The sequence below is a fragment of the Chinchilla lanigera genome, unplaced genomic scaffold (assembly GCF_000276665.1).
Source record: "Chinchilla lanigera isolate Chin_1 unplaced genomic scaffold, ChiLan1.0 scaffold00004, whole genome shotgun sequence".
In the NCBI taxonomy this organism is placed as follows: domain Eukaryota; kingdom Metazoa; phylum Chordata; class Mammalia; order Rodentia; family Chinchillidae; genus Chinchilla; species Chinchilla lanigera.
The window spans coordinates 504348-519814 of NW_004955405.1; the positions used below are offsets into that span (position 1 = coordinate 504348).

Consider the following 15467-nt stretch of genomic DNA (forward strand, 5'->3'; position numbering starts at 1 on the left):
TGTACATCTATTTAAGAAAATTCAAAGCATATTCATTTTTAATCTTCTCAAACTTTATTCTGTATTTGTCGAATTAATTCTTCTGGCAGTACAAATTATATAAAATAATTCCTTATTTGATCACTGTGTAATGCTACCAAATCAATTCCATAAATGATCAGAATATTAACTATTATAACATCATCAAGATTAAATTTATCCTAGAAAACTGAGTTGTACTGACTTGATTTTTAGCACAGGACAAAGCCCATAAACATCATTTGCTATTTTGTCAGGCTGATAAATGCTTTCTGCGTGAGTACCTGTCACCCCAGAACTTGGTGGTATGTATAACTCTAGACTCTACTGGCCTCTGAATACATTAATGTGTGTACTGTGCACAAATGTGAACCTGCTCAACACCAAGGAGCACCAGTGAGTAGGAAATAACATGTAAGTATCAGCACCTTACTTAATTGGAAACACATGAAGCAATCCCTGGAAAGGACTTGTTAATGTTAAGACAGCTTAAAAGTTTCAAGTGGTTAAAACTAACTGTAGTTATTTATCAAATGCCTGCTATATAAACACAGCTTTTTCCAGATATGACCTCATTAACCCTTTAAACATCCTATGATGTAGTTATTATTTAAACAGATTTTTAAAAACCCTCAATCCTCAATACTCTGCCCGAGGTTTCATAGCTAGAGGTGAAGGCTAAGATTCTAATTCAGGGAGTCAGTTTCACTCCTGCACCTGTTCCCATTATCACTGGGACAGCACACACCCATATTAACCCATATACCTAGGACAAGGCTATATGCCCATTCTCCAGCTTTTATCAGGTCCCCTTAAATTCCCCTTACACACACGTGGTCTGTACACAGGGAAGCAGTCAGAACATAACTATGGCCTAAGGAATGGGTAAGGGGTCAAGCTTCTAAATCAAGATACCTTTATTAAAAGGAGGGGGGGCTGGGAATATAGCTCAGTGGCGGGAGTGCCTGCCTGGCAAGCGCAAGGTCCTGAGTTTGATTCCCAGTTCCAAAAAAAAGTCAACTAAAAGGAGGTGGGGATGAAAGATGTCCATCTTAAATCTGAATCTATTTCAACGGTGGGGCAAGGAATATATAAACTTCCTTTCTTAAAAAATTGAAGTAAAAGTACAAGAAAAATTCCCAGTCCTTCTAGGATCTTTACAATTCATTCACTGTATGGAAAAAAAGTTCCTTTGCTGTCTTTGCCAATAAACTTTTCTGCTACCGAGAAAACAAAACTCTTACAGATGCAAAGATCTTTCAGGTTGAGAGATCTTACAGCCAGAGGCAGTACAGCTAACCAAATCCAGGTCTGCAGTGAGAGGTGTCGAATCCAAAGCTCTTCTCTTAACCACTACAGAGCAAAAATGAACAAGTTCTCTCGCTGACCACCCACCCTATAGCCAACACTGAATTTCTCCATTATTTTTCTGGGTCCTTCTCAAAGCATTAGTGTTCACTTATCTTTCACACATAAGGCTGACATTTCACGAAAATGACCAAACTTGCTAAAATAGGTACAGCACATCGCTTGTAAATAAACTGAAGGCTCAACGTGCCATCCCAGTGTACAACCTACCACAAACTATTCTGAGCAAAAATGACTGGAACTCATCACTAACCCATTAAGACTAACTGTTCAAATGTTCATTATACATCGAATGTGAAGAAGCAGTAAAAAAAAAAGTATCTATTACCTGTAAGTTTTCATTAAAATAAAACTGACACACAATCACAAACTCTGTTAAAATAATTTGACTAGGTTAACAGCTTTATTATATTGAAGTATTTGTTGTAAAAATATGTAGATGTATTTGTAAATTTATTCTTCTTGCTGGATTTGGCTAAAGTACAACTACCTTTTATTTTAGTATCCTAAAAGTGCTACCTGTTACAGGTACTTTCTTTGGAATGTAAAAAGATCAATGAAAATGCAATTTTGACAAAGACATTTTGGACCCAATGCATTATGACCAATTTTAAAAACAGGGTAACTATAAGAATTATAGGGATTTGCAAAAAATGAACAGATAAAAGAAAATGTGGTATTTATACACAATGGAGTATGACTTTGTCCTAAAACTTCTGTAGGAAAATGAAAGCATTTGGAAGCCATAATGGTAAGTGAAACAACTCAGACCCAAAAGTTTAAATATCACATGGCTTTTCCTATATAAGAAGCCCAAATACATAACACAAAGAGCAAGACAAGGAACGAGACAGAACTTGTGAAAACAGGAAATCTAGAGATGGAGGGAGGAGTAGGCGGAATGAAGATAAAAAGAACTGAGGTGTGTTATATGTGTGCATCCACTCCCCATAATGATAATCCTTATGTACCACAAACACACTAAAAAAAATGAAAAGAAAAAAATGTAGACATTTGGTCAGGTCTTTTTAACTACTTAAGGACTCCTTTGTGAAGAGTATGACACGTATTTCCAAATGGATGGTGCTCTTTACCTACTAAGGAAAAAAAGTTTCTGAGATCATAAAGGAAAATGAGGCAGCAGATTACTCTGAAGTTACTGCTTCTGTTAGAGGAAATTAAATTGGCTTTATATCCCTCGTCAAAGAAACTAGTTTCAAAATTATTTTCAAAGGTGAGAAAGACTTGGAACGGAAAAGCAGGGTATATATGATGTACTTACTTGAGCTTATGTGGCTCATGCACAGAGATGTTAACTGCCCCAAGTCTGTAAGGGAAACGGCTACTGAAAATACCACATCTAATGTAAGCATTCAAGTGAAATATTTACATCCCAGGACTTTTGAGTTAAGTCTAAGTGCAACTGTGCAGGACTCAAAATGGCCTCAGCCTCTGATTAACAAAAACAGGATATGGAACCAACAGCATAGGGAACCTGTTCTGCCAAGTTCAGGACAAGAATCTTGAGAGATTGAGGTAGAACAGGACTAAAGGGCAGGACACGCATGGCTAATATATTGTATATGGATTGTGTGAGAAATCTGAAATTCTGTTAAAGTCTGTCTTCATTGCTAAAGCCCTAGAGATGGCTGCAACAATAAGAGTGAAATTCTGAGTCTTCTCTCCCTTTCCTTCACTGTATCATATTTAACATTTTAAAATAAAAACTGTACAATGGTTTAGACCAGAAATTTTATGTTTCTCTACCAACTTTTGTTTTCTTTTGAGACAGAATTTCACTATGTAGTTCAGGCTGGCCTTGAACTCCTGGACATCCTCTTACCTCAGCCTACCAAGTAGTGGGATTATAGGTTTAAGCCACCATGCCCAGCTGTCTCCAAAACTATCTTTAGCAAGAATTCTAAAATGTCAATCTCTAAAAGGCAAATTTTCTATCACAATGTACACATAAACTTGCAATGGAAAACTAAACAATATTAGTATTGCTTCAAAGCATACTTTACTACCAAGCCTTTATTCTGTGAAGGGAACTATCCAAGGGCTTCGGGTGTACTCACTGGTTGAGCACTTGTGGAACATATGTGTGTGGATCCCCAGCACACACATAAGAGATACAAGCACAATAAGATATCCATCAGGATGGCCTAATGCTTTTGTGTGTGTGTTAATACACTGCCTGGCCAGTACACCAAAGAAAAACTGTTTCTGCAACTCTTATATTGGTTGAAATATAAAAACCAAGACAATACATTCCACCCCTAAAAATTCATTTAAAGAAAATCTGAACAGACTATCTCTTAAAGCCTTTGAGAGTTGTACGTGGGATTAGATCAAGTACTTAAAAAAAAAAAAAAAAACCAAAAACCCTCTGTCTAATGAAAAGGATAGTGTATTACCGGATCATACTATTTACAACTTTTGTGAATATGGATTTAAGAGAAAAATTTTTAAGTGATGCAATAAAGCACTTGATTTTTAAAATCCAAATTATGATAAAGTAGTCTCAACTGGGTAAGTCTTGTAGAGTGAAGAGCTCCCCATATCCAATGCTGGAGAACAAGAAGCAGCAGCTCCAACTACACTTTTAGGAGATGAATTTGCTGATATAGTTCTTTCTATGCAACAGAGAAAAGACCTTGTTTTGTGGGAACTGCATCACATTCCCCTACACCATCCCATAGTACCCTAGAAGGGCACAGAAAAGATTGTCACTTACTGTTAAAGGCCAGTGACCATATCCTTTTTTATAACTTGACTTTTAATTATTAACCAATGATCAGCAAATATGCTTTGATTATTAACTTAGAAAAATACCAAAATTAAAATCAACAACTAAGGCAGTCATTTTAATGAGACCTTAGTGCTCATTTTACTAAAATATCTATCAACAATATTCTGAACAGATGTTCATAAAGTCACACAACATTGCATGTATGGATATACCATAATTCATTCCAATTACTCCCTGATTTTAGGATTGTCTCCATGTTCTTAGTGCTATAAATAACATCACTTTAAATAGCAAACACTTTCGTATTTTTTTTTTATAAAGGGTACTCTGAACAGTGCTGAATCTCCAGACTACTTAAAATAAACTTTTAAAGGAAGTTTAAAACAATTTCCCAACCCAGTCACTCAAAAGCATGCCAAATGTGGCAGTTCTCAATGACAAAAAGCCATTTTAATGGCTGCTGACTGCTGAACAATCTTTAGTGTTTATTTTTTGCAAGAGTTTTGTCAAGGTATTTTATCGAAAGTAGCAACTTGGGGGAGTTATGCGTCTACTTAATACAAATATCTTTTCATTTTCCTTCCTGAAGTGTTTCTACCCCAGAAGGAGACTTACAAATCTGGGCTTTTCAAAAAATATTTTACCGCAGATATAAGATATTTTAATAATTTCACAATTAAAGTTATGGGTTCATAAACTTTTACAGTAACAGAAGTAAGTAATGGACATTTTTACAAACACCAGACTTACGGGGATAAAACCCACCTTTTAGTTTCTGTGATTATATAAAAAATTGTAAGTTATCAGATAAGGAAGAGATAAGACTATACAAGATCATACCATTCTGCCCCACCAATATACAATGACAAAAAATCAAATACCCTGCTCAGGGTAGGGGGAAAAGAAAATCAGTGAGAAACCATTCATACACCACGACATGCCATTGTAGGAATAGGGGTGGGGGTTCTTTCCTGACAATAGCTGTGGCATCTTATTTAATGTCCCTAGGCACACTGCAAAAATAAGGTCAAATATTTTTATAACTGAGATAAATGACAGTGTTTAATAAATATTACCTTTGGTTTAGAATGGACGGTTGTTCTATGTTCCATCCACCTCCATTTCCAGTGAGCATGGTAACTTGCTTTGTCAATTTATTTGAAATGTCTTCACATTTGTTCATAAGTCTTATAACTACATCCCTTTCTTGGATCAGTGTCTTACAGTTCCATATCAAATCCTCTGATAAGCCATTAGTTTTGGACATCTTTGTGAACTATGGCAGGGAAAAAAATAGTTCAATATGCCAGATCTAGTATATAAAAAGGCAAAATTCCTTAGGGAAGCATTTATTAATTTAAACTTTTATTAATCAGCTTAAACAAGTGTTAGAAGAATCTGATTTCTCATCTCCACATCCAAATTCTTGAGTTTCACACTGACATCCTACTGTCACTTCAAACTCGTTATACTGAAATAAAATATACCTTTTCCTATAAAATTCACAATCTCAATTAGCAAGTTGCTGGTAATATCTCCTACTCAGTTTTTTCTTCAAAAATCTTAGCTGGACCTTTCTTTAATAAGAAAGATAACAGTACCAAAATGCAGTAACTATGTATCTGACTTGTCTCCATTTTTTTACTTATGATTATTATAAGATCCACCTTCCTCACATTTTTCCTCATCCATCATCAAAGTGTAATCCCTGACTTTCTTAAATTCCAACTGTTTGTCATTTAATATTTTACTCTTTAACTAGTTCTTGGAAAAATGTTACATGAATCAAAAGTTAAGTATGGCTCTGGGAGAATACCTCAGTGGTAGAGTGCTTGTTTTAACACGAGAGGGCCTGGATTTGAGCCTTCGCACTACCATCAAAAATACATAGACACACAGACAATTAGGACCAATTCAGCAATTACTTAAAACCAATTTCAATGTAGCACTTGTATGAATGGTTTTGTGTGAAAGCTTAAAAAAAGTTATCTTTCAAAATTAATTTTTTTTTGAGTGAGTCAGGGTCTCACTATGTATTTCAGGCTGTTCTTGAACTCATGGCGATCCTCTTGCTTCTGCCTCCCAAATGCTGGGACTGTAGGAATGCACCACAATGCCTGGAAAATTTATTTGTATTTATTTTCCAAAAGAAGACACTGAATACTTCAAATGTAAAAGCTATAGCAGTATTAGAATGTTTCATACAGATACGGAATAAAATGTCTAGTTGTAGAATATACTGATAATTTTATGAAAATGGAGTTCATAACAATATGTTTTTCATTTCCATTCTAGAGTGAGTTGGTAAGATAAAAACTATCGATCCATTCCAAAGCCATATTATTAATGGTCTGTAGAAGTTTAAATGAGCCAGGCATCGTGGTGTTTAGCTGTAGTTCCAGCACTCGGGAGGCTGAGGCAGGAGGATTGTTGCAAGTGCGAGACCAGCCTGGGCTACAGAGTGAGCTCAAGGCCAGCCTGAACTCCATAGTGAGACCTTGTCTCAAAAAAAAAAAAAAAAAAAAGAGAGAAAATAAGACGTTTAAATGAAATCTTTTTTTAAAAAAAGCACTTTACAAAACAGCATTGTGAAATACTTTTTGTGTACTACTTCATGTTTACAAGGACAACGTTCATAATTACAAAGTGACTCCCCCATTGTTATCATGCTTTCCAGAGAGAAGAGCTATGCAGATAAAGTAGGCCAGATACCAATGCTTTTAAGTAGTTTTTATTAGAAACCCTCATTTGTAGTGGATTAACAATTGGTGGTCAACTTATAACCCCCAGCTGAACTGAGTAAGCATTGTGCTGGGTGTGGAAGGCCCAGCTGAGGACTGTTTCCGGCAGGATAGGAGGCAAAACTGGAGAAGAGGCAAGGCTGTGGGAGCAGAGAAAGGCTGTTGGGAGCTGGTAGAAGCTGTAAGGAGCTGTCGGTTTTGTTGGAGGAGCTCGTCCTGCTGGCTTTCCTCACGAGCTCGGCTGGTATCATCCTCCGAGGAGCTCGGAACATTGTTGGCACTGAGAATAGCTTTGGTTCACTTTGGGGGAGCTCTGGTTCTCACTTAGAGTACTGCTTCCTGGCTCCAGAGGGGAAAATGGTGCACCACCAGTCTCCTGGAGAAGCTTGCTACTTTGGCTTTTCTGAAGGAAACTCAGCTGTCTTCACCATTGGAGGAGTTTGGGACCTTACTGTTGCTGAGGATAGCGGTGGTCCTTTTCAGGGGAGCTCTGGTTCTTACTTTGCACGTCACTTCCTGGCTCCAGTGTAGATCCCTCAGCCTGCTAGCACAGATTCTTTATTCCGCTGGTACAGACTTCCTAGATTCCACCACTGACCTCTGGGCCTTTGCAGCACAGATCCATGAAACAGGCCTGCATGGGACATTGTTGTGGGCTCTGGGCCTCCAGTTGGATTCGTGGGAGGCATTGTTATGAGCTCTAGGTTTTCAGCTGGACTCATGCAGGACATTTCTATGGGATCCAGGCCCTCAGCTAGTTTCCTTGGTCATAGTGTGTGGACAGATTTCCTGCACTCTTTTGTATATCATTCTTTGGGTGATTATTATAAATAATCTTAAAAATATGTGTCCTTTATTATATTGTATTCCCTTGCACAATATGCCCCAAACAAACACATCATTAAAACATTTTTATTTTTAAAAGGAAGAAAACAACTGTAGACCAAAAGTCTATACGGTGCTGTATGTATATGAGAAAAACCAACAAGATTAGTCAAGGATAAGGAAGAAACAGAAATTGTGTGCTTTTATGTACAAAGCACTACTTGATACCTTTTATTCAATAGCTCAGTAAATAAATGAATTTTGCTCTGCAGCCAACAACCACTTACTATGTAAGGTCTCAGGTTTTTTTTTAGAAATACTACTCTATCTGGTGAAAGTACATGGTAGGTAAAAAGTCTCTGTCCTGCTGTAGTTTATGACTACTGGGAAAGACAGGTAATAACTTTTAGTGTAACAACTGGTATTGCAAAGGAAAAAATAATTTCATGGGTATCTATCACAAGAACTAATAAAATCTAAGCTCCAGTAAGTCCTTTTAATAAGGCCAGAAATAACAAACAACTGTTTTCACCGAAATGACAGTATGTCTGACCCTAGAGAACAGATGAGCCTCAACAAGAAAGCTGGGAGCGTAAGTTTAACTTAAGGTACCGGAAAACTACTGCTAAGGTTTTAGGTCAGATGCAACAAGACTTCCCCTAAGTGCACTATGACAATGCTGTTTTGACAGAAAGTAAAAACTGACAAGGAATGCTCTGAGTGAGAGACGGCTGGCCTACCTGTGATACTGAGGAAGCTGAATCCACTAAGTGTGGGGACATGGTAGAGAAAGGAGGTACGCAAAGTTGCCACTCTGGCTTGGGCAATTAAGTGACTAGTGGTGCTTTCTTCTGAGACATTTGACTTCACCAGATAGAGAGGGAAATCTGATTCTATGTAACTATTAAACTTGGGTGCGGGGGTAGAGCTCCTTGACAGAGTACTTGCCTCGCATGCATGTGGCCGTGGGTTTGATCCCCAGTACCACCAAAAACAAAACAAAACATTTATTTTAAAATGTGGGGTAAAGCCGGGCATGGTGCTGCACACCTGTAATCCCAGCAACTCAGGAGGCTGAGGCAGAAGGATCATTGCAAGTTCAAGACCAGCCTGAGCTACAAAGTGAGTTCAAGGCCAGCCTGAACTGCATAGTGAGACCCTGTCTCAAGAAGACACACACACACACACACACACACACACACACACACACCCACCAACCCCGAAAGGGGTAGGTGCCCAATTTGGAAGAGGAGCAAGTCAGGTTAGTTAAATACAGAGAAAAGATGTAGGCTGAAGAATAAAAAGATGGTGCATAGGTGGCCATCAAATCAAAGTCAGAGACAGTGAGGAGTCTATGTATGGAAAAGCACATGGCACTGAAAGATCAGTAGACTGAAGCCTTAAGGACTATAACATTTTAAAGTTTTAAAACAGAACAGAAGAGCAAGAAAAAGATGCACAGTATAAGAAGGAAGCGAGGGAAGTGATAATTGCAAAAAAGAGATCGCAGTTTCAACTGTCAAAGGCACAAGCAACTCACCTGATTCCATTCACTGATTAAAATGAGCTTATCTAACAATTAGCACATGGTAAATGATAGTTTCTATAGCATTTCTCATCACAGTTCTGAGGAATTGAATACTTACTGCAGTTATAAATGTACACTGTAACTATATGCTACGGTGATGCTTTTAAAATGTGCCTGAAGCACACGGAGAGGGAAATACTCATCTAGTAACTATTATTCTTATCTAAAGATGTCAGGGTACCTTTGAAGGTTAGCAATTCACCACAGTGTAAGCTTAGTGATGAATAATTAATTGCACTCTCCTCCCACCCAATATAAAACCTGTATTCTCTAAGAAATAGGTAAAGAAATGAAACATGCACTATTAAGATTCTTCACATGTGTAAGTTACTGTCATAAGTTAAGCCATCCAAACTCATGAATTTAAGATTGATAAAAAATATCTATCGATCGACTTATTTATTTAATTTTGTAAAAGCAGGGACTGTACCTAGGGCCTATGACTGAGCTACATACTCAGCCTTTTTCATTTTTTGTATTTTGAGACAGAGACTCACTGAGACTCCCAATATGGGCTTGAAGTATGCGACTCTCCTGTCTCAACCTCCCACAGTGCCGTGATTTTGCAAGTGCATGCCATCATACTGACTTTTTCTTAAAAATAGAAACTAGGTAAGTCATTCACAAATCACAAGGAAGAGTGAAAATGGAGGGATGACCAGTCATCACTTAGGGAACTTGGAAGCAACGGGAAAGCAGCACTTATTCCACATTTTGTACACAACAAGCAAACATGTAGAAGGACAGGTACAGAAAGCTTTTTTATAGATCACTGTTAAGGAAGTAGTAATGACAATATTAAAATATTAATTTTTCAACCCTTTATTGAATTATGGACCAGGCATGTAGCATCAATAGCTGCAATATCACATATGACAAAGCCTGTCTTTTGATGAAAGAATACATCACTAACTACTGCACATAGGCAGACAAAACAGGCAACTCCGAACTAGACAGACAAATGCTGAGCAAGACTGAAAGTCATCACATATGACAGCACAATGGACAGCTCATCTATGAAAGGAATTCACAGTTATAGTAACATGAACAGTATAAATGATCTTCAAAACTAGCACATCACAGCAGGACCCAGAATTGGCAGCAGCTATGTAAGGTAAAGCAGAAAAAGAGAAGAGAGCTAAATCCTACTTAGCTATAACGTTAAGTTGACAGATAGGGCCCACAACCGACAAAAATCACTATATTCTACAAGTACACAAAGGACGAGGAATCAGACAAAAGCAGTGAAAGCGGTTACGTGTGGGGAGGGGGCTGGGGAAAAAGATGGCCATGAACCTGAGGGAAAGCAGCTCACAGAACTATTTAACTTCTTAACCCTAAGTGCAAGTATGAATAATCACAGTGAACTTTAACTACAAAAGGCACAGAAAGCCAACACGTTCTCCTATACTATTTTTATTAACCTGGGGTGGGAGACGATGGCACCACCTAACAGAAGAACACTGCTGTCTCCATTCTATTTTCCCAACAAAGAAAGGCAACTTGTCTTACGAGTTACTTAGCTTCACTAAAAAATGATTTAAGAAATACATAAAGTACCCTAAGAAGGAGGATTTTAAGTAAATCTAATATTACTGATGAATACAGAAAATGACCCTACTACATGGTATGAAATACTCAACGTATACATAAGAAAGTAGTGCCAAAAATGTCTTCAGTGGTGAGTATTTGGTAGAATTTTGGGTAAATCGGACTTTCTTCTTCGTGTTTTGTTTCAGTTTTATACAGAATCATTTTCAAAAATTGTATTTTTATGGCAAAGTAAATAAAAACATGTAACTTCTACCTGCTGGATAGTTACATGAGAAAAAGTAGAACAATATGGCCCTGATTACTATCTCTTTGATTAAACACATTCTTATCACTAGGAAGACTCTTAAAACAGTAGTACACAGCTGACATATCCCACACTTGCCACAGCGTGTCACTCTTACTGTGCAAATATTTTAGCATTCCTTTGGGAAGGAAGAAATTCTTTAAATGAAATTTAGTTCTCAGATTATTACTCCCTATTTAACAAGTTAGACCTGAGGACAGATTTCTAATACTATTCATTACTAAAAACAGGGGGCAGCAGCCTACAAAGTACTTAGCATGCATTTATAATTTAAAAAAAAAATAAACGCTTATCAAACTTACACAAATTAAAACAAAGACCAGTAATCTTAAAAACAAAACTTAATGAAGTCTCTGTATCTGGGAAGAGTAATGTAAGTCACAATGCCATGATAAATGAGATATTTTACAGAAATCACTGAGTAAAACAATGTGAAAAAGAAGATCGATGGTCCGAGTGACTGGTAGATGTAGTAGAAGAAGCGTGAGATAATATACTTTTGTTAAAACAAAGCAAAACAAACTTTCTCACATAAAATGAGGTGATTAAGTATAATCTCTGGCAAGAAAATCAAAGCAATGTAAAGATTTAAAATTATTGTGCTGATTACTCAATAGCAGATAGTATGCAAGCATATTGTATTGGTATTCTATATTACATACTGCAGACTTACAAGGCCTTGAAAAAAACCAATGATCTGCAATTTCTAAAATTTGTTCAGAAGACACTGCTAATAATTTCCAGCTTTACTGACTTTTAAATATGCTTCATCAATAATTTTAAGAGCTGACTAGATATCAGTAAACCATGACGAATATACGATGTCATCATTTTCATGAGCTTTACTGAGTGAAATGATCAAAATCTCAGTTTTTATCTGTCATAGAAAAGTCTAAATATATTATATATCAAAAAGACTTTTGCTATTGTTTCAAAGTTGTTTAGAGATAAAATACCAAACTTTAATGATTAAGGGAAGGAAGAAACTACACAGCTTTTTACCATTACATACACAGTACTGTCTTTTCTTTTGATAATTTTATTACAGTAAAAGTTGTTCTATAATCTAGCCAGATTCAAACTCTAAATTTATCAAAGTAGATGGTAAAAGTTCTAAGTGAAATTGAAAGCTTATATAAACTTACACTATTAATTTGGGAAAATGTATTTACCTATTTTTCTCAGGATAGTGAAGTGAACTCAAGTAAGAAAGTCTACTTTTAATAGACTTTCAAACTATTACCTAAAATATTCAACATTTAGATGGTTGATTAGCACAAACAATACAGTCTTTATGTTCAACTTTTAGAAATTTGCAAGTAGTTAAGAGGTTTAAGTAAGCAATGCATGATCTCCAAAGTCGTGTCAAGACTAATTTAAACTATGCCAATTAGTTAGTAGGGAAAAATACTGTTTCTACATGTTAAGTTAACAAATATTTTTAAAAACATCTGGCACATACACTGCTGGTAAAATTGTACGATTTTCTTTTACTGTAAGCTATCTGGGCAAGTAGTTACAGTGACTACACAAAGTAGTGCAGATAATTGCATTCCTTATTAAATAAATTAGAATCCCAGCAAGCCTGAGCAACCCAATTCTGTAACAACACAGGAGACCATTAAAGATTAAAAGAAAGAAGAAAAGAAAGAAAAGAAGAACAAGAAAGCCCTTCAGCAAATACTTTAACAAATAATCACCCAGGCAAAGCCAAACAAGTTTTGAAAAGGCCTGCTTTGACAGATGTTCTCTGGAAAGGCAAGGCTTCAGGCAAAAGGGATGGTCTTATTTTTTTAAAGCTATGAAGTACTAGCAATGTTTCTATTTTTCAAACATTTTAATTTTTAAAATGCTGCATTTTGTAACCGTTGTGCAGGGGCTCTCCCTACCACTACTTTAAGACACTTCACAAGGGTACTCATGCACATTTGTGTTTGTCATAGGTATAAAACTCACCACAAAAGCAAGTTTGCTCTGTAACTTAGGAAAATGTCCTGAAAAGCTTTACAAAGCAGCCAGAGCCACTTCATCTTCAAAAGCTGTAAAAACTCACCCATATTGCTTTTATTCTAGGGCCTAGATACAATTCGCACTATAAAACCAGTATCCTAAGAGTTGAAGCAAAATTTAATAAGAGTTCTTACATTGCTTTATAGGAGCAAGATTTGATGACTGTTGGCATTTAGAAAACTCAAACCTGGTATTTTGGATAAAGCTTGTTTACAGGAAATCAAATTTCATAAAACGATCATGCAAAGAGTACTTACCAGTGCTTATGCCTTCCATTTACCTAATGCTTCAACTCTAGGTTTCCACAAATTTTTCTATCTTTCCAATTAAAAACGCTGCAGCCCGAGACACTCCATAAAATGGCCGCGATGTTCAACCAGGAAAACATGTTAGAGACTGTGCTCTCATTTCAGAAGAAGAAAACAAACAATTGCTTCCTTTGTGGTGACGCCTGAAACACTCAGGCTGGCATTTTGAATCATGGAGTCCTTTTGGATGTTGCTATTGCTCTTCAAGCAGTTGCAGTAAAAATTCTGCCACATTCTTGCTTTCTGCATGGCGTCTCAGCAGTAACAGATCGGAACAGGATAGCAAACAACTCCTTCCTAAATGGAAGCTCTAATTTCTTTTTCTGCAGTGAAATGAACCAAGTTTCTATGCAAAAGAATGAGTGACAGTATTCCCAGCCAATCAGCTTGGATTTTTCACGAAAATCACCCCTTAATTCATTCAAAATTAGGTCATATGACACTATTTGAAACACTATTGGCTTACAATGAAAGTAATGTTTGACTCTACACAGGATAAGGCCACCCATCTATGCTTCCCTGGGCTGAAGACACCTTGACGATAAACGGTACTGTAAATTAAACACACACACACACACACACACACACACACACACACACACACACAGAGGAAAAAAGAATGTAGCCTTACCAGAGCTTCCCAACTGTTAAAGGGCCGGAGTTCTGCTATCTTCTGAGCCTTTTTCTGGGAGCACTGAGGAATCAGAGTGAGCTCACCAACTGAGGCACCCTGCAGGAAGTGGAGGATTTTACCTTTGTAGCCATCCTCCATCACTTCCTCCCCACTGCTGTAGTCCTCATCCAGTGAGCTGCGGCCTCAGAGCCTGAGTCATACTCAGAGTCCTTGGTGACTTTTCTAGGGTTAAGTACATTTTTTTTACGTTTCTTGTTAAATCCATTTTGTGCCTTCATGGAAAATTTCTGCTTCAGTTTTGTTTTAGCTGCATTTTTGGGGTAATTTTGAGTCCTTGAAGAAACCTCTTTTCCATTGGGAACCTCATTTTGTGTTGCATACTGCATATCTGAATATGAAAGACAGAAACAGTAACTAAATTAGAAGTATATTTAAGTTTTACATATTTCTTATGAATACAAAAATTTCTACTGCAATTTATTGTTAAATTATGATATACCTTAAGAGAAATACTAAAACAGAATTTGAGGTCATGCACTAAAAGTTAGAAGAATTAGTTTCAAAAGCTGGTGATAATTCATATTTTTAAAAAATGACTTAAATGTAAATTATCATTTTCTGACAAAGGTCCTGAGAAGCCAAATGGCATCTTCACATCCCCAGCAGCCTCAATCCCTAAGCCATTAAAACACTGCAATGCAAACAGGAAGCTTCCTACCAAAGTGCTGTTTCAACCATCCAAGTTACAATCATTTTCCATCACTATCTCCGCTAGTCTGAGTTTATCATTAGTATCTATACCAGGATTAAAAATATACTTGTGTAATTAAAAAATTATACTATCATTGAAAAGTACCATTATGCTCTCTGAATAATCTATCATATTTCATCTAATTCTGTGATGCCTATGAAAGAAGGTACAGTTATTTTATATACCAATAAAAAAAGTATGCACCAATTAATCTGTAATACAATTGGCCCTCTGTGCCCACAGGTTCCAAATCCATGATTCAGTCAGCTATCAAAAAAATACTAGGAAAAAATTTTCCACCTCTACTGATAATATATGGACACTTTTCTTGTCATTGTTCCTAAATGATAAAATGAAACAACTACCTGCATAGCATTTATATGATATTAGATATTATTAAGTAATCCAAGATTACTAAATGAGAAGTATGTATGAGGTATAGCAAAACAACACCAATTTATATGACTCAGAGCCATGAATCAGCAAATTCTGGTATGGGGGGATCCTGAAGCAATCACCTACAGATAGTAAGGGATGAACTGTACCAATTTATAATTTTTCTGCTAATAAAGAGCTTTCAGAAATATCATACTTTCTTATGCACATAAAAAAAA

The 15467-nt window shown here is 36.6% G+C and overlaps 2 protein-coding genes across 2 annotated transcripts in view; both read right to left on the minus strand.

Annotated features, from left to right (window-relative positions):
* Positions 1–14492, minus strand: part of LOC102013142 (SWI/SNF-related matrix-associated actin-dependent regulator of chromatin subfamily A containing DEAD/H box 1-like) — a gene marked incomplete in the record, with an annotated part of 34677 nt that extends 20185 nt beyond the window's left edge. The window contains 3 exon segments of the mRNA XM_013517294.1: positions 5215–5414; positions 14100–14281; positions 14284–14492. Coding sequence (XP_013372748.1) covers positions 5215–5414; positions 14100–14281; positions 14284–14488 — 587 coding nt within the window.
* Positions 14365–15467, minus strand: part of LOC106146306 (SWI/SNF-related matrix-associated actin-dependent regulator of chromatin subfamily A containing DEAD/H box 1-like) — a gene marked incomplete at its 5' end in the record, with an annotated part of 15586 nt that continues 14483 nt past the window's right edge. Inside the window, 1 exon segment of the mRNA XM_013517296.1 lies at positions 14365–14464.